This window comes from Camelus bactrianus, chromosome 6, assembly GCF_048773025.1.
Source record: "Camelus bactrianus isolate YW-2024 breed Bactrian camel chromosome 6, ASM4877302v1, whole genome shotgun sequence".
Lineage (NCBI taxonomy): Eukaryota > Metazoa > Chordata > Mammalia > Artiodactyla > Camelidae > Camelus > Camelus bactrianus.
In genome coordinates, this window is record NC_133544.1 from 79,661,746 (window position 1) to 79,681,073 (window position 19,328).

The window sequence follows — 19,328 nt, forward strand, 5'->3', positions numbered from 1 at the left end:
TGAGGAGGAAGATGCGTAGCTCAGGGGCGTTAAGAGCTGCCCTGTTTCCTCTGCAGGAAGGCCCAGGATGTAAGTAACACCAGGGTGAGAGAGCCACGCCCGAGAAATGCAAGGCGCAGGGGACCGGAGGACAAGCTCGTCCCAGCTCAGCGTAGCCTGGGACCTGCCCAGGAGATCCATCCAAAACATCCCCCTCGGCCCTCCCCTACCCTCCCGTCCGGCAGTAACTTGGAGGGACAGGGCTGGGGAGGAGCGAGTAGTTAAGAGCGCGCGGGGCCACGCCCCTGAGTGACGTCAGAGGCGCGACGCGTCGTAACGCAGTGCAAATTGGGAAAAGGGGATGAGCTGGGCTGGCTTCCGTAAGGATAGCGAGTCTTCCTCGGGTTGGTGGGAGATGGGCCTTTGGCGCGGAGGCTGGCGTTAGTGAAGCGCGCCCGGCGCCAAGGTGAGTGTGGGGCTGGGTCCTGGCCTTTGTTCCTCGGTAAGGTGTTTGCAGTGAAGGCGCTTTCCTTTCACCAGCTGTTGGTCACCTGGGAGACAAATCCTGTCCTCGGAGAGGGGTGGGACAGCCCCGGGCATAGAATCGGCGTTTGGAGGACGGGCCCAACCTCGAGTCCGCCTGCTGTCCACCTAGGGTTGCCTATCGAGTTTCGTGTGGCCTCAGGTTTTCCAGTCTTAGAAGGTGGCCTTGACCATTCTTCCACCTTAGTGGGCACCCAGACCGACTTTGACCTCCTTCCTCTTGCTTCCGTTTTCAGTTTTTCTGCTATCGAGCTATGTTCCCAGGCCTTAGTCCAACCCCTCAGAGTGTTTTCCAGTCTCTCCTCAGACCCGGTCAGACTTGCTTTTAGTGAAGTTCAAGTATGAGTTTAAAGAACCTATGAGCTCCTTAGAATTAAAACTGTGAGTTCCGCAAATAAAAGCCTTTCTTTCCTAAAATGTGCCCTCCTACAGTTGTGGGACAAGTTAATTTCACCTCCACTCCACCTTGGAAATTATCAGAATCTTGAATTTATACATAGAGCTGTAGACCACACTTCTAGGTTCATTTCTGGTCTCTGGTTCATTCTGTGACCTTGAAGCAAGTCACTTAATCACTAACAGAATATTTGTCTGAAAAAAGAGGTGTTGCAGAGCCTAAGGAATTTAATACTTGTAGGAGCTCTGAGGGTTTCAGCTAAACCTCTGAGGGGATGCGGAACGAAAGGATTTTACTCTTTCTGAATTTGCAAGCATCTTAGTTTTTGTATATTTCCTACTGCAGCCATTAAAAATGTCAAGCGACATTTGTTAGGGAAGTGTTCCTCTTGTAGGCTTGCTCTGCGGTTTTGCTATGTAAGCAGATTTTGCATTTCAGCAGATTTACTGTTTAAGATTCGTGTCTTTCATGATGGATTTAGGTAGTTTCTCATGGCTCCACAGTACTGGACCAGTTTATCTGAAAGGTGATGTGGGTTGTGCTATGTCCTTTTCATATTGAAATGTGTATTCTTTTTCTTGTGAAAGTAGTTGCATCTTTTAAATTAGATAGTAAGGACCCTGTAATAAAAAACAACAACCTGTCATTAATAACATGCATTAATTGCACATAGGTATGTAGTGTAGTCTTTGAGAAAACAATGCATGAGAAAAACAAAAATAATTTTAAAGTGTCCTTCTCGCATCTGATTTTTTATATATTTACTTGAACTTTGTTAATTATTATGGTCATTTGTTTATCAGTATGAATATAATGGGAAAGAACCAAAATGGCTTTTGTAAAGTAAGAGTCAGCACATCAGATTTTTTCCATAGAATGTCTAGCATTATATTTTATTATGCACTTTTCTACATGAAAATATACTTATTTTTATAGAGATGAAAGGAAAAAATGTCCGTTAAATATGAGGTGCTAATAAAATTAAATATTATTGAGTCTTTTAAAGAAAAATCTTGATTATTGTCCCCGTTGCTTAGTGCTATGTAGCAATCCCATTCTAAAACAAAGTGGCTTAAAACTACAATTTATTATGTCTTATGTTTCTGTGGGCTGCCTGGACTCAACTGGTTGGTACTCAGTTAGGATTTCATACGTTTGTAGTCAGATTTGCAGCTAGGGTAGGAGTCATCTGAGAGCTCAGCTGGGCTAGACATCCAAGGTGGCTCATTGGCATGGATGGCGGCTGATGTTGGCTGAGAGTTCAGCTGGAGATATTAGCTGGAGTGCCTGCACCATAGCTTCTTCATGTGTGTTGGACTTCTCACAGCATGGAGGTTGAGTTCCGAGAGCAAGTGTTTGAAGTGTCAGGAAGTGGAATTTTTCTCTTAAAATCTTTTAAAGCCTGGACTCAGAAATTGGCATAGCACTACTTCCAGCATTCTCTATTGGTTAGAGCAGTCAGAGCCCTCACCCCACCAGAAGATAGACTCCTTTTGAAGGGAAGAATGTCAGAGAATTTGTGACCATCTTTAGCCTACTATAATTTTGTTCACAAAGGTGTGTTAGACTAATGTTTGGATTTAATGGTAGATGCAGAATAAGTTACATTTCTGATTTCTTTAACTATTTCATGGCACATTACAATTTTTGGAGCATTTTTCTGTATATATTTTTTCATTTGATGTCTTTGAAAACTGTAGAAATAGATTAATTATTCCAATTTTGCAGATAAAAATAAACTGAGGAATGGCAGTGATGGTGTTGGGAGGATTTAAGGAATTTGCCTGAAGTCGTAAGGTAATAAGTGGAAAATGAGACTAACACCTATAATACTTTAATAATATAAAATTTATTAGTTGGAAATGATGAAATGTATTAGTAATAAGTGATAACCATACTAATTCAAGTAGCATAGTACTCATGAATAGTGAATAAAGTCAGTGTTAAAAATAGCTAAACCTTGTCTCTTCTAATGCATTAGTTTAGTTTTTCATAATACTAAATTCTCTGAAATATGTCAATAATTATGTAAACCTGCATGTCTGTATAATGTAGTGAATTGAAATTACTACACATTGTAATACCAATTTCAAAACAAATTGAAAAGTTATGGGTGTGGGAATCCTGGAGATTTTATTTTAATTTCTTAATTACAAAATTTTAAAAATGAAAGTGATTTCTCATAATTTTGGTAGGTTGGGAATTATGTGACTTATGATGGTGATTTCAGCTGGAAACTAATTGTCATCTTCATATTGTTTCATTGCTTCTAGTAACATGCTTATATCCATTCTTTATGTCCATAGGTCTCTGTCTTGATTGCACATTAGAATTCACCTGGGGAACTTTATAAAAATACCTATGTGTGAGTCTCAAGCTCAGAGATTCTGATTGAACCATTTAGTAATGAGTTATGAGCATCAGTTTTTGTTTTTTTTTTTTAAAGTCCTGTAGGTGATTCTAGTGTATAGCTAAGATTGAGAACCATATCTTTTTTTTTTTGGAGGTGGGGGATACTTACTAAGTACCATTGGGTTCCCTGCTCATCCATTTTGCGTCTGTTAAAAAAAAATTAAAAAGATAAAGAGGGAGAGGAGATAAGAAATGGATCAGGGTTACATATGTAGATAGACACCTATTGTGTAAAACAAAGCAGTTACCCTTGTATTTTTCTAGGAATGGTCTTAATAAAACCAACAAATTTTGGCATAATATGTTAGTTACCTATATTTTGATACTTTGCTTTGTGGTACCATTGTATAGTTATCTTTCATCTTAAGAAGTAGAAACTTTATTAGAAGGTATATTCTTTGTATCTCCTGTTGCTCCCAAGACTGCACCTTGAATAGATGTAGGTATTCTAAATGTTTACCAAATTGAAGCCAGTTTATAGTCACTCTTCAGAACTAGGGCTAGTTATTTTACTTTGTTTGTTTCTCTTTTTAGGATTGTGAGAACTTTGTAACTTTGGAATTCTCTTTTTCTTTGCTTTCTATGATATTGCACTTTCCTGGTTTTCCTTCATTCTGTTTCTTTCCTCCTTTAGGAACCACCCAAACCTCCCAAGTTCTGAGCCCTTCAAGTATCTTTGTCAGCTGTAGAGAAACAAGATCTCATTTCCTTGGTGATTCATTTGCCTGATTTTAGTTACTAATATAAGTGATCCTTATAAAACTATTATAAAAGTTTAAAAAGTACATAAAAGTGAAGAAAATAGGATTATTTAAACTATATCCTAGGTAACATATTATCTCGGTGTCATTACTTTGTTGTTTCCCGAAACAATAGGGATTATCAAAATTAACATTAATGCCTTAATAGTTGATTTAATATTTGTCTGGTCTCTTTGTAGACCTGATGTCTAATTACATATTTACATTTCAATCAAGGTGTCTTTCTTTCTATGTTATTCCTTTTGCATACACACATGTTCAAATTTTTCTGTAAATCAGTGGTTCTTATTTGGGGGTAATTTTGTCTCTCAAGGGACATTTTGCAATGTCTGGAAACATTTTTGGTTGTCACAACTGGAGAAGAGTGGATACTACTGGCATCTAGTGAGTAGAGGTCAGGAATGCTGCTAAACATCCTACATTGCACAGGACAACTCCAAGAACAAAGAATTACCCAGTCCAAATACAACTCAGCCATAAAAAAAGAATGAAATAATGCCACTGGTAGCAACATTAATGGACCTAGAGATTAACATAGTAAGTGAAGTAAATCAGAATGAGAAAGACAAATATCAGATGATATCACTTATATGTGGAATCTGAAATATGATACAATGAACTTACAAAACAGAAACAGACAGACATAGAAAACAAATTTATGGTTATCAAAGGGGAAAGGGAGTAGGGGAGGGATAAATTAGGAGTTTGGGATTAGCAGATATAAACTATTATATATAAAATAAACAACAAGGTCCTACTGTATAGCACAAGGAACTGTATTCAGTATCCTGTAATAAACCGTAATGGAAAAGGAAAAAAAAAGAATTACACAGTCCAACATGTGAGTAGTGCCCAAGTTGAGAAATGCTGCAGTAAACAGATCTGTTTTTTAAACTACAGTATTCCTTGTTTTTGTTAACAGTGTTGCCATTCTTTACATTTCTCAAGGTTTCTAACTTTCTAGTGTGTGTGTTGTTTCACTCAAAGCATGTTTCTGCCTTTTTGTGTTCTTTTTTTTGCCATAACCTACTAGTTAATCTTTTCTAAAATGTCATTCCCTTGTTCCAGTTTCCTTCAAATCCATCTTGCATATGCTCACTTTGGCCTGCCCTGAGATACCATTTTTTCCCTTCAAGAACTGGCTTCTTATTGCCTGCTGAATTAAGCATAAACCGTTCTGAATGACTTCAGAAGTCCTCGATAATGTGACTCCATCTCCTTACCTAGTATAATTTATTATTGTTAGCCAACAGTTATTACGGCTTGACTGTAAAGACTACTGAGGTGGATGTTAGAGATCTAGCACGTCAGAGTAGTGACAGATAAAGACATGTCAATGTAATCCCTTGATCATTTCCTAATAATTCCTATAGTAGTCTTTATTTTTTTCATTACCTTCCCAAACTGCTTCCTCATTTTGTCTTTGTTCAGGTTGGCTTCTTCTGGAATGCCTTCCTTTCTTATTCTATTCACAGCTAAATTCTACCCTTCTGGCCAGTTTCTTTATCACAGCATTATGAGCACTGCATGTTTATATGAGGTATAAAGATCTTAAAACCTAGTCATAATTGTCATTTGGTCCAAATATGGTACTAAAGAAATGATACAGGTAACAAGTACTGTAGGAGTTAGGCCAAGAAATAGACTCCAAGTGCTAGAACCATCAAGGATGGAAAAGGTGGAACTTAAGTTGATTCTTGAAGGAAGAAGGATCAGCACAGAAGAGAGGAGAGTGAGTGCACTCTGGGCTGGAAGCTCTCCCTTTGCCCCAAGTTGCACTGAATTGTTCCCTGCTTTTTACTTCCTAGTTACTGGAGTCACATATTAACATATAGTGTATCAATTAATTGTTTTATTATTTAATGAGTATTAGTTTGGTCCTGATAACTAGATTAAGGTATTTTGTGATCAGAAGCCCTGTGGTACTCTTCTCTGTTCCCCTAGAGCAGCGCTGCTCAAAGTAGCCAGTCTGTTACAGGCTTGCAGCTTATGCTGGAGTATAAATCAGTGCACTGCTTTCTTCATAAAGAAAGTCTTGCTACTGTGAAAAATTCAGTGTGTTTAATTGGTTTATATTATGTTTATAAGCTTATTTTATCACAGATTAGTAACAAACAATTCCTCAACTAGCACTGGTCTGTGGACCACCCTTGGAGTAGCATTGCTGTGCAGGACTTTTACACCTTTTTAATTGTAACCTATAGTAAGAAATTCATTTTACATTTCTACCCAGTGTTCTTGTGTGTGCATACACAGGTACCCATAACGAAATAAAGTTTCATGAAACAGTACTTACGTACTCCCATGTGACATGCTCTGATATTTTCTCTTCAGGTTTTTTGTTGTTTTTTTAAATGCTGGTTTTGACTTTCTGTGTGGATTTTTAAAAACACTGCTATCATCACTAGACACGTAGTGAATGCTCAGAAAATACTTGAAGTTTTAGCAGTGATTCATTCTTGAAAGGGTTGAGTCTTAATACTTTAGGAGTGTTTTAAAACAGATTATTTCATCAGTACTCACTTGTCTGTGGCATTTTATCTAGAATGAGTATAGACTGGATTATTTGAAATTTAAGACAGAAGATGTAATGAATACTGTTGCTGTCTGAAGGCCAGAGATGGGGTGAAATGAGATGATGGATGGCCAACAGAGACAAACTTTGCTTTCTTTTCACTGTTGCCTACGACCTTCGCAGTGGCTGGTACGAAGCCCTAGTTAAGATATCAGGACCAATCTGAATGACCACAAACCTCAGTCTTCACTTTTTTACTTTTTACTCTTCATTCTGTGGTTCAAGTTATCTAATCGCCACTACTCTCTTTGGAAGGATCAGAAGGGTGTCAAAAAGAGAGAGAGGGGTATATATGCCTTCCATTTTCTCTCTGTTGGTAACTGATTTTCAGTACTGCCTGGATTTCACTTTTGGAACATTGCCATTTGACTGGAGCTGGAGTTCTTAATCTTTATTAGGGTTATATATCTTAAGAATTTATTTTTTGTTTTAGAAGAACTTTAACTTTTCTTACATATACTTAGTTATTTTATTTTTTTGTACTTACAGCTCTTTTGGAAGCATAACATGGTTTTAGTAGGTTGTATGTTACATTTGGTTCTAGATCTAAACAGTCCGTTTTAAAATTATTTGAATTCTGTGGTTATTGAACATTCTTATATAAGCATCAGTGGGTTTGTTCTAACAGCAGCAGTTTGCTGCTGCTCTTTTCCTTGTTTTTTTGCTGTTGCAGCCAAATAAGGATATTGTAAATCCATTCAGTCATTCTGGCCTTAATTTATTTTATGCTGGTCTCCTTTGAAATTTCTTTAATGGCAAATGCAAGCAGAATAACTTACCAAAAATTTAATACATTAAAGTTTACATATAGTTAAGTTGGATATGTATCCTTCTTTGTTTTTTCATTTGACTAGGGAAAAATACCCTTTACCTTGTGCTTTGACTGCAGAAATATGTGTGATTTGTAGAGGCTGAAATAGCAATGAAGGCAATGCTGAAAGTATTTTTAACATCAGGCATCTTATTTGACAGCATAACTTACAATTTAATGAGTGAAAATGGAAGCAACTGTGGTCCTTTGATGACATTATCAAAGAAAATTGTTACTTATTTGAGCTGTTCTCAAAAATCAGGTAAAGAAAGAAAATGGTAACTTTTAAAAAGTACAGCTTTCTCCTAGAAACCATCATTTAAAACTTTTACATCATCATCATCTTATCCCTGTACTTTCCCTCAGTGTGTCTGATCAGTTGCCAAGTCCTGTCATTCTACCTTTACAGTGTCTCTTCTATCTGCCGCCTCCATTCCATTTTACTGCCCTACTTCTGACCTTCATCGTCTTTCCTTAGGATCGTTATAATAGGTACCTAATGTCTTCCTTATCTCCAGTGTTTTAAAGCCTAATCTTGTACTATAAATTTGGATCATGTAACTCTATTCTTTGAACCGTGCTATGGCTCTGTTACCTTTAGAAAACAAAATAAATCCTTTAATGTGACATTCAGGGCCTTCTATTATCTGTTCCTAGAGTATTTTTTCAGGCTTTGCTGCCTAGCAAATCCTTGTTCGTTCTCTATACTGGCTAGTTCTTAAAGATGATCTTTTCTTTTTTGACTTTTTCTCATACTATTCCTCATCTCTGTCAAAAGCTTTCTGACACCAAAACTCACATAAATGCTGTCTTTTTCATGATGCCTCTCAAAACCCCTCTGACCATATTTGATCTTCCTTCTTAATTTTTCTTATTGTACATTATTTGTAACCTTGTATAGTTTGGTGTCATACTTATGAATATACATTGTATTAACATTGCATACAACTTTCTCTTTCACATTGGTTTTTTAAACTTTGTGAGGAAATGGATCTCATCTCATCTTTGAGTTCCTGGAAGCACAGTGTCTTCTATACAGCAGGATATCTGTGAATGTTTGAGTTGAATTGAATTTTGAATTCCTAATTATTTGCTATTTTAAGTTGCTGCCTAGGTAGCAATATATAGTTTTTATATTTTTTGTCTTTGAAAGATCCTAGCTTTAAAGGTAATCATGAGAAACAGACTTGACTGAGAACATATTCTAGACCTTCATTTTATTTAGAAAGTTCAAATCAATAGCTTTCTTTTCCCAGCCAAGAAACCTAATTCCCATGAATCAACGAAACAGACTCTACTTGACTTTTTGAACATATATTCTGTGGTTAGACCACTATAACTTATGACCCAGAAAAAGGATAGAATTGGAAAAACAGATACTAGTATCAGACTGGTACCAAGTTACCCTGCCTAACTCTGGCTTTAATCCTTTTCTTAGTACACTCAGTGTTGCCAATAAAAAAAATCATTCGGTTTTTGTGGGAATTAATTTCAAAAGCTAGCCTATTTCACGGGAGCAAATGTTGGCTTTTTGTGGTTGAGTAAGCTTAAGATCTAGCTGAGCTAGCTGGGGGCAAAAAAGTCAGGGATAATTCTTGTTACTGTTAACTTTCTATCTTCTAGCCCTCCTTAATAGTCCAAGCTCCAATGTCCCCCACCCTCTGCCACCTTGGTGTTTCTTGTGGCATCACTAAGGCCTCAAGTTTCCTTAAGCACCTTTCTGAAAAGTTAGTTTCTTGGCCTTACTGTGCTTTCCTTTAAACAAAAATTTATCCCTCAACTCTTGCTTCTTATATTTCAATGGAAATCGTGTTCTTGGAGCACCACCCTGTTCCATCATTCTCTTTGTTATTGCCAATTAAAAAAAAAGTTATCTACAGTCTACTTCCATTTTTTTATTCCTTAATGCTCATGCTTCTACTCACACCACTGTATGGAAGCTGCACTCAACAGAGTTATATATATCAGGTTATAATATCTTCCAATATTACAAATCTGTGTTTTAAATCAATATTTTAAAACATTTGCATTTTGTGTTTTCTTGTTTCACCCCTAACTTCCAAACTAAAAAGTAGTAATCTCTTAAATGTATTAATGAAGTTATTTATTCAAATTGTAATTAGTCCTTCACACCTGAAGAGCTTGTATAAATTTACTTGGGTGCCTCAAGTTTTCATCTAGTGACATTTATGATCTTACCAGGACTCCCCATTTGGTGTGCTCCCCTGATCTGCCCTGTTTCGATGTATCACTGTACATGTACACATACACACAACTTAATTGGCACATACCTAACCTTTCTTCTTCTTGCCTTTATTTTGTTTACTACCTCCTCCATCTTCCTAGTGAGAATTTACCAGAACAGACGGGGAAACAAAGAATGTCATGGAACATCAAAGACCTTTCAGGGTAAACCAAAGTACTTGGGTGTATTCTGCCAGAAACATTCATACATCCCCAGCTTCATATAAAGTGGCCTCCCCCACCTTCCCCAACTTGTTTCCTTTTATAAACTGATGTCTTTAATGAGAATGAGAAATATTTCTAAATGAAACTTCCTTCCATTTGATCTATACATTAATGCAGATTTAATAGAAGGAAAATCATAAAAACTCTTATTGTTAGTTCCTTTGACAGGAGAGGTTCCTAATACTTAAGGGAAAATGATGCAAACAGTAATTCATTTAGTTGATGAAAATTTGGGAGGAAAGTAAATTGTTTATTGATCTTCTGTTATCCTGAACTCCCAAAATAGATGATTTAAAATTAACTCTGTTAGCAAAGGATACAATTTAGGAGTTTTATTTTTTTAACTGCTCACTTGTTTTATTGTTAATGAGGAAAACTGGTAGAATTATTTGTGTTCATTTTGTTTCAGAAAAAATACTTTTAATGAAGTACACCATCCATTGTGAAAGTGGAAAAGTAAATATTATTCATCATGCCTGCCGTGGCTTCAGTTCCTAAAGAACTCTACCTCAGTTCTTCACTAAAAGACCTCAATAAGAAGACAGAAGTTAAACCAGAGAAAATAAGTACTAAGAAGTATGTATCCTTTGCTAGTCTGAGTCGTATACTACAGGTATCCCCTGCTATTCAAAAGTGTAGAGTGTTCCTCTGAAACCTTTTGTAAGTCAAAATGGCATAAAGTGGGGAAGCAGTGACCTTTTTTAGTAAAAGCAAAATCCTCTTCGGTTTTCTTTCAGTGTGGTAGTAGTGTAGGCCTTTTGTAAAAGCAAAGTGGTGTAAAATGAACTTTCGAAAAGCAGGGGGTAGCAGTTAATTTTTAGTTATTTTCATTTTATTAAATGAGTTAGATGAGTAGTCAGATTTAAAAAACGGCGTCATCAAATGAATGAAGTAAGGCCTCTATAGAGAAGTTCTAAATTTTATCTTGGCAGAATACATATATATTCTGCTAATACTCATGCTGTCTGTTCTCTGGAATAAATATCAGATCGTAAGTTTAAGAAGTAAGGACTAAGATGATTCTACAAAACTCATTGAGTCACAGTTAATGTCTTTTCATAAAACAATATAAAAGTACTTTTTTATTAAGGATTGTTTTTATCCTTGTGTATTTCACATATAAGATGTGGTTCTAGCCTAGTCTTTCTTTGAATAAAAAAGGATAAATATATGTATATTTTATGCACTATCAGCGAAGTATTAATTTGTGCCAATATTTGACATGAACTTTTAACCTAATGATTTATTTTATGTATTTTTATTTTTGAGGGTATATCATCTATTTATGCTGGGGTAGACTGTGTGTTGAGGTAGAGGCTAAAGATAATATCTGTTTGATAACAATTGCAAAATTTGTCCAGAGATAAAATATTGTAGAGCTGGAGATGTCCAGCTGTGTTTTGATACTTACTGGAAGTTATTTTGTTAAAAATGCTATATTATCTCTAAAATTTTTAACTTGTTGATAGTTTCATCTCTGTTAAGGGACAGGAGGCATCAGGGGAGCTTTTCCTCTGAATTTATTTTGACCAATAAAGGAGAAGATTTGGAGATAAATAAGTGAATATATAATTACAGAGTTGAAGTGAGAGTTTCAGGAAGAAAGGTGGGTCTAGCCAGCCATCTACCCCATGGTGGGGCAAGCAGATTTTAGAAGTCAGGGGGCAAACAAGTGTTCTGTGACTGGAGATAAATGTGAGGCTCTAAAAAGTATGTATGATCCCAAATGAACCTGTTAAGGGGCATCTTAAGAAACCAGTGATTGCACAGGGACATCTTTATGAGTCATTTTCCAGAGGAAGTAAACAGAAGATAGGAAGAAAATAAAACATCAAGGATAAAGACAAGAGAATAGTAAGAACTTTAAAGGTCAGGAAAGAAAATCCCAGAATGAACTGTTATTCCTACATATTACTAAGAATAAAATGGGCTTTTTAAAAAGAGATCTTGGCGGGCAATGGTTGAGGGGCAGAGGGCAGGAAGAATAAGAGGGATTTGCCTATTTCTTGAGCTAAGTTGGTAATGTTGATGGAGTGACAGAGAAAGCAGGTCTGTTTTACTCACACTGAATGATATTCAAATAGGAAATAATGGAAAAGATAAAACCACCTTGAAGCTTTCTCAGACAGCTTCATCTAATCTTAAGACAGATAAACCTGTTCTAGCAGTGTCTAGTTTAGCTTTAGGACTACCCTGATCCCACAGAAAGTGGTATGTTGGAAGGACTCTCTAAATGTACTGCCACAATTCATGTTCTTGCTATGTCATAGCATTGTTCTAGAGAATGCTAGAATTCTTTTAGGATGTTTTGCTGGTTCACTGGACTCAGTGACACTGCAACCATCTCAGCTGGATCCACTGCATATGGGCCCTTAAGATGTACATGCATCAGAGTGAAAGAAATTTGGAAAAACTCAAGGACTGTTGCACCCACTGCTACTAAACTCTTTTAGAGAATCTCCTTGATAGCTTTGGTTTGATTTACTTCTGTCCTAAGAGTTGTAGGCCATGCCTGGCAGGGCATACACACTGACTGAAGTGTCCTTGTTTAGGACTGTCTTTGATCGTAAAGACCATTTTGGCCCTGGTTCCTTAGTGTGGTGTTCTGGTTCCTTGGCCTGACCAACTTTGTCATTAATCCACGTCTCAATCTTGGAGCACAGTTTGAAAAATATAAAAAACAAGAAGCAGTGTTTTGTGTAAGTTGTCGATAAGGCATATTGTGTATAAGCATTGGCACTACAACTTGGTTGCTTAAACTTTAGTCCTAAATGATGAATACCTCTTGCAGAAATGCCTGTTACTAATTTGCTTTCTATTAAACCAGAAAAATGTCCTTAGAATGAATGCTGTAGAATCAAGTTATTTTACTGAAGTAGAGTTAGATAAATCTTTTTTAGACTTTAAATCTTTTTCCTTCCAGGACCTGTGAATCAGAGTATAGTTCAGCCATTGTGTAAAAAAACCCAACCAAGTAAAAAGATTGAACTCATGTCCCCTTTCCTGTTCCAAGTTTCTTGGGTTTTAGATGGAGAGAATTCTACATCATGGTTAGAAAGGAGTGAGAAGAATTGAAAAGTTTTGTTTTAGCATTAAAATAATAAATATTTTAGCTCCCTTACTTGAATACAAATAGAGTAATATGCCGCTATATTCTTTAATTATAGAGTATGACTATTAAATGGATGCCCTAGGACCACTCGCTCCAGGATTATCTATTGTAGTAAATCTTTAAACACTGGACTTGGAATGCATTTTGAACAGTTTGGTGACATATACATAACTATTACGAAAATAAGTATTTATTTGTAGCATAAGGGAAATTTTCATGTTCCATTTAAACTTACATCTAACTTTTTATCAGTTCTGAAATAGTGCAACCTAAATTATGAAATGTATTTTATCAAGATTTTCTGTGGACTTTTACATGGCTTTTTCCCTTCCAGATGTCAAATGTTTTAATTGTTTTTTCTCTAATTTTAAGTTACGTACAGAGTGCCCTGAAGATCTTCAAGACAGCGGAAGAAAGCAGATTAGACCGTGATGAGGAAAGGGCCTATGTGCTATATATGAAATATGTGACTGTTTATAATCTTATCAAAAAAAGGCCTGATTTCAAGCAACAGCAGGTACCTTTTATTTCTACGTTTTTTATTTGCCAAGTTATTTTTGCACAGTAGAGTTATTGATCTCTAAAAGTTTTAACTGACATTGAAATTCAGAAATTATGTATCACCAAGTTCAAAATCTTCTGCAGATAGAAAAAGCAAGCTAAATATTTAGTTTAAGTCAAGATTTAGTCACTTGTTTTTATGTGACAGCTTTTTATATTTAATTGACATTGTAGCCATATTAAAGATCTCAGTTTGCAAAATAAATATTGATCACTTCCATTTTTATCTATTATTTATTTTTGCTTTTAATCCTTTGAGCCTTTCTTCCAATTTGCTGAAGTGTGAGGAGGGAGGAAGGGCAGGGGAGATGTAAATGGATAAAGAGAACTGATGACTAAGATAAGTGTTCCTAGAGAAAATGGTTTCATTTCGATTATACCAGAAACAGACAAAAGAAAAAGACAGAGATTAGGTTAAAGAACTGGGAAGAATATTGTGTTGGTGGTTCCACCTACGTAAGTAGGAATGATCTCACTACTAGAGAAGAGTAGCAAAAGACTGCCTGTAGATTTCTACCTGGTAGACAGACCATTCTTAAATTAATATTGAGATTTTCATTTCATTCACTGGTGGTAGAATTGGCTTGCCTCATTTAAATTGACTTATAAAAATAAAAAACAGTTTTCTTATTTTTCAAAAAATCTTTTTTTTTTTTTTTGTCCACAGTAGTGGGACTGATACAATTTCTTTTAGTTGTTGTTTAAGGGATAACTTTAATTTTTATTTAATGGTGGCTATCTTTCTTCTCACCAGCAAAATTATGCTAATAATCTTTACAGAGTTCTAGATCTGGCTTTGGAGAGATGGCCCCTTGCATTTGGAGGTTCATCTTCCTGCCTACAGATGGCTGGATTGGTCCTGCCGTTGGGACATTCTTGGACATACTTATCTGCAGATAGAGCCAGAAGCCTATCTTGCACAGTCTTTAATAGTTTTTAGAGTATCTGTTAAAAAAGATGTTGCTGAGGAGAGGATATAGCTCAGTGGTAGAGTGCATACCTAGCATGCACGAGGTCCTGGGTTCAAGCCCCAGTACCTGCATTAAATAAACAGATGAGTAAACCTAATTACCCCCATCAAAAGATTAGTTTAAAAAATAATAATAAAAACATTTTTTAAAGATACTGCTTACACTGCTTAAAAGGAAGTGTACAGTATTAAGTAAAATATTTTTGAAAGATTTGCAGATTTGGATAACTGGTAGTTTTGGTGTTTGATACTTTGTCTATTGTAGTAGGGCCAGTTTTTAATGTACTTATTTAATTTTTGCTTTGTTTTTCTAAGTTAGTGATTACTTTTTTTCTTTGACAAGATTGGAAATGGTTTTGTAGCTACTTTTTTTTTTTTTTTTTTTTTTACTTTGAGAAGGTTGGGAGTAAATTTTAATCGATGAGAAATTTTTCCCTTTCCAGAGTATCTTGCTTTTCCAAAGTGAGTATCTAGTTGAAAGTGTCAAGCATTGTTCTGGTTAGGAAGCTCCCTGCAAAGGCTCAGGTAACCCAGGCTGTTACTTCATATGTTGCAGATAGTTCAGTTCCTGGTTTTCAGTAACGGGACTGTTTCTTTTTGCTCTGTCCAGGGTACCACATCTACTTCTGTCTTATATCTGTTTTTTTTTTCTGTTTTATTTTATTTAGCTCATCCTCTCCAGTGCACTTCAAATATGTAAAGTGTTAAATTTAGTAACTAGATATTTTCTGGGTTTTATCCTTTAAATCGGGTAGAGACAATGTAACGTGACCAGCCTTTTTCACAAACTTACATCTTGCCCTTGTTTTACACTAGGAAATATTTAAAATTCTGGTGAAACTTGTTAATTTAGCAAGCTCACTAGTAGAGAACACATTACATTTATTGTTTACTCATTCAAAGATCCATTTATGAACAGTCTTCCCAAGGTTACCTGAAAAGGGAGGAAAACAAATGTATTTAAAATATTAATATAGCAAAGTCTAGATAAAATTAGAATATTTTAAAATCTCTGGCAATCTTGATAATTAATCCTAAATAGTATTGATAAACCTTTTTGTTTGGGAAATCATGAGAATTACTTGAATTTGTATGTTTAGGAGTAGGGAACTTTCTACTTGGCACACCTAAGAAGCAAATGTTTTTAGTTGTATAAGAATGGACACTATTTTTTTTTAATTCTGCCAATTGTCAATACTATTGAAAATTGGAAAAAATTATACTTACTCCAGCTGTGCACAGAGAAATAATTATTGACAAAAAAACCTCATTAATATTAGAGGAATGATGATTTACTTTCTGTCATTTGATTTTTGGTTACTTAGGGCTTCCCCAAGTGTAAGTTGTTTTATGTCTAAAGTGATTTGACTACAGTTGGCAGGTAAGTAGGTATTGTAAAATACAGGTGGAAGGAAAACTATCTCAGTTTAAGACAGTAAAACAAAACAAATCCTATACTGTAGATCGATAAGAGAATTTGCTTTACTGCTTCTGAGACTAAAAGAAAAAACTCAGTAACATATTTACAATAGGGAAATGTATTTTACTCCTGAAATCTTTGCTTTTTGGCATTTATTCGTAAGCAATAAGAATTGTATTTATACTTCTTCAAGTTGCCTTACAAATAAGTAAAATTATTACCTACTGGATTTTTTTTTAAACCAAACTAGTGGTATGGAAAAATATTTTTAAAACAATTGGAGAATAAGTTGTGTGTTTATGTAGGTTAAAATTTAAAAAAAAAATACTTCATTCATGCATAATAATGTCATTATCTAAGCTTTCTTTTACATAAGCACCGTGACTTCATGTTTTTAGCATTAGTGCTCTGTACAGTGGCTAGTACTAACAATACGGGATGGCTTTCCTATAATTTTAGGACTACTTTCATTCAATACTTGGACCTGCAAACATCAAAAAAGCTATTGAAGAAGCCGAAAGACTCTCTGAAAGCCTTAAACTCAGGTACAGACACTATAATGAAATCTTTAAAAGAATGTAAATTTAGAAGGTAAAAATAACATTTAGAATTTGTCCATTTATATCTGACCATGTATATAAATCCCAATTCCTAGAAAAAAGTCTTAAGTTAACTGGAATGCAAAAATTAAAATCTTTTGCTATGTCATGTATATTATATTCATGTGTTACCATTAACATTCTCTACCGAAATTTTCAAAATGTTTAGACTGATACATTTTTTAAGATAAGCATTGATGTATTACATTACAACTCATGTCCAGTTTTTCTAAGTTTCTGATATGATTCTTCAGCATAATATTCTCACCTGCTTCATGTTGTAATGTGCTACTGGACATTGGACTTACGGGAATGAAGTGTTTACTGTTTTGGTCCATCTGGTTGCAGAAGTTACATATGTTTAAAAAAATCTAATTCTGGTATTTGCCATGATTGGCTTACCAGGCTTATAAAATGATTAGAAATTAAAAACAGTATGTTTCAATTTTTAGTCATTAGTCATTCTTTAAATAACAAAATAAAAAGGGAACTATTCTTACTTTAGTACTTTTTCTTAATGGTTTTTCTACTTAGATTAATTAACTACTGTAGTTATACAGGTCTCCCCTGCTGTCTGAAAGTAAAGTGTTCCTGTGAAACTTTCCCTAAGCCAAAATGGCGAAAGGCAAAGAAGCAATTACCTTAGGGCACATCTGGCTAATGGATATACAAAATCAATTGAGATAAAGCACAGATGTTGACAGACTCAGTTCAAAGCTATGGTGGTTTGATGCTGAGATGCTGGGGTGGTTCCCAGGGAAGGAGCTTGGCGGTGCTGCTCTTGCTGCTGCGGGTGTGCGCTGCTTCTGTAACAGCTGGCTGCAAAACGACCACTAAACATTATTTTCATCTTTCACTTTTTTTTTCCCTTGGTGAAAATCCCCTTCAGTTTCTTTCAGTTAGTGAAAATGGGTACTGTGCAGGTCTTTTGTAAAAGCAAAATGGCGTAAAGCAAGCTTTTGAAAAAGCGGGGATACCTGGATACATCATAGTCTTGACTTAGAAAATATCTTTTTCAACAAATTTACTCCCTTGGTCCTTTCCAGAAATTACTAATCTTAGGGCTGGTGTATGTTGAGGTGGATGATGTCATTCAGAATCACTATTCTTTTTCTCCATTAGTCAGTTAATTAACTAAGTAGAATAGAATTTCTCCTAATCTTTGGGTTACCCATTATCAACTGGCTTCCTCTTTGCCCAGTTTTTCCCTAATCATACTATGGCTAGCAGTAAACATGTTCTTTACTCTTCTGTCTTTGGGGCTTTATTTTATTTATTTACTGTCTGTACTTTTTTATATTTTGAGCCACTTTATAAGTAAGTTAGGCTTTATAGTTAATTTCAGGATTTTAGGATTGTAAATCCTTTGAAAAGGAAATTGCAGCATATTTGAATCTTGAAAGAGTTGACATTAGTGGGAGGGAAAGAACAAAAAGAACATTCATGAAACAACTTCAACTTGAGAGCATAGAGTTTCTTTTCAAGATTTTTGAGCAATTTGAAATAAATCTACAGAGGGCAAATTTACAAGTTGTGGTTTATAACAGAACACTGGCAGAGTTGAATTTCAATTGGAGGGAGAAAGATGCAGTCATAAAATACTCCGAGGCAGGGTATTAATTTTATGGAACTGGAAGTCCTTTACTTTCCACAATCATGCTAATAAAAGACATCTTGTCTTCTTTTTTCAACTAGATATGAAGAAGCTGAAGTTCGGAAAAAACTTGAAGAAAAGGACAGACAAGAGAAGGAACAGCTGCAGAAACAGAGAAGGCAGGAAGCAGGAAGAGAGGATGGTGGCACATCAGCTAAAAGTTCTTTGGAAAATGTGTTGGATTCCAAAGACAAAACTCAAAAGGTATTTCAGATTTACTCTACAAGATAAAAAGACGGGTTCTTTATGTCAGATGATTTGCTTAAGAAGGGGTGAGGTAACACTGCATTCTTCTAGGCAACAAGGATAAAATTTAATGTGTTTTTATTAGAAATTGAATTAATTATTCTAGCTTCAGTTGACCCCATGTTTTTCTAGGAGCTTCTACAGAAATATGTTGTGTGTATTCATTAGTTTTTAGCAGTCACTATAGACTTGATCAGAACAATGGAAAGAGCATTTGGGCTGTGATTCAGTATATCTGAGTTCTGATCCCATGTCAAATCTAAAGCCCAATCTACATTCAAATTTACGCACTTATCTCATCATGATTTTTTAGAGTTGATTTGTTTGAATCAGGATCCAAAAAGGTCCACTTAGTGTCTTTTGGTTGCAGTGTCTCTTAAGTCTCGATAGCATCCTCTGCTTGAGTCTCCCTCTCATTTTTCGTCTCCTGCATTTGACTTTTTAATACAGCATCAGTTCTGTAAGATGAATCACATTCTGAATTTATCTGATTGCTTTCTCGTTGTGTCACTTAACCTGTTTTTCTGTCTCGTGTATTTCCTGTAGGCTGGGAGTTCAGCCTAAAAGCTTAATTAGATTCAGGTTCAGTTTTTATTTTTTGGCAAGAATGCTTCACAGGTGATACTGTGCACTTCACATTGTAATATATTAGGAGGCACATAGTATACATTTATTTTCTTTCTTTTAGTGATGCTGAAATTAATCAACAGGTACAAGTGGGTCCTTGGTTTTCCCATCTACAAAATGAGTTAGTGCCTTAGAGAATTATCCCATCCTGTCTTGGTTAGAAAATGCAGTCTTATAAAACTTGGTATTACT

The 19,328-nt window shown here is 35.5% G+C and overlaps 1 protein-coding gene across 7 annotated transcripts in view; it reads left to right on the top strand.

Moving 5' to 3' along the window:
- Nucleotides 1–308: 308 nt before the first annotated feature.
- Nucleotides 309–19,328, top strand: part of USP8 (ubiquitin specific peptidase 8) — a 45,465-nt gene continuing 26,445 nt past the window's right edge. For 2 of the 7 annotated variants that reach the window (XM_074366116.1, XM_074366110.1), the window contains exons 1-6: nucleotides 309–445; nucleotides 2,648–2,716; nucleotides 10,357–10,523; nucleotides 13,432–13,576; nucleotides 16,470–16,555; nucleotides 18,305–18,467. In XM_074366116.1, coding sequence (XP_074222217.1) covers nucleotides 10,420–10,523; nucleotides 13,432–13,576; nucleotides 16,470–16,555; nucleotides 18,305–18,467 — 498 coding nt within the window. In that variant the 5' untranslated portion in view covers nucleotides 309–445; nucleotides 2,648–2,716; nucleotides 10,357–10,419. Of the gene's footprint in view, nucleotides 446–2,647; nucleotides 2,717–3,965; nucleotides 4,044–7,639; nucleotides 7,741–9,824; nucleotides 9,888–10,356; nucleotides 10,524–13,431; nucleotides 13,577–16,469; nucleotides 16,556–18,304; nucleotides 18,468–19,328 lie in introns of all 7 variants that reach the window. The other 5 variants (XM_074366114.1, XM_074366112.1, XM_074366113.1 and 2 more) reach the window with 5 other exon arrangements.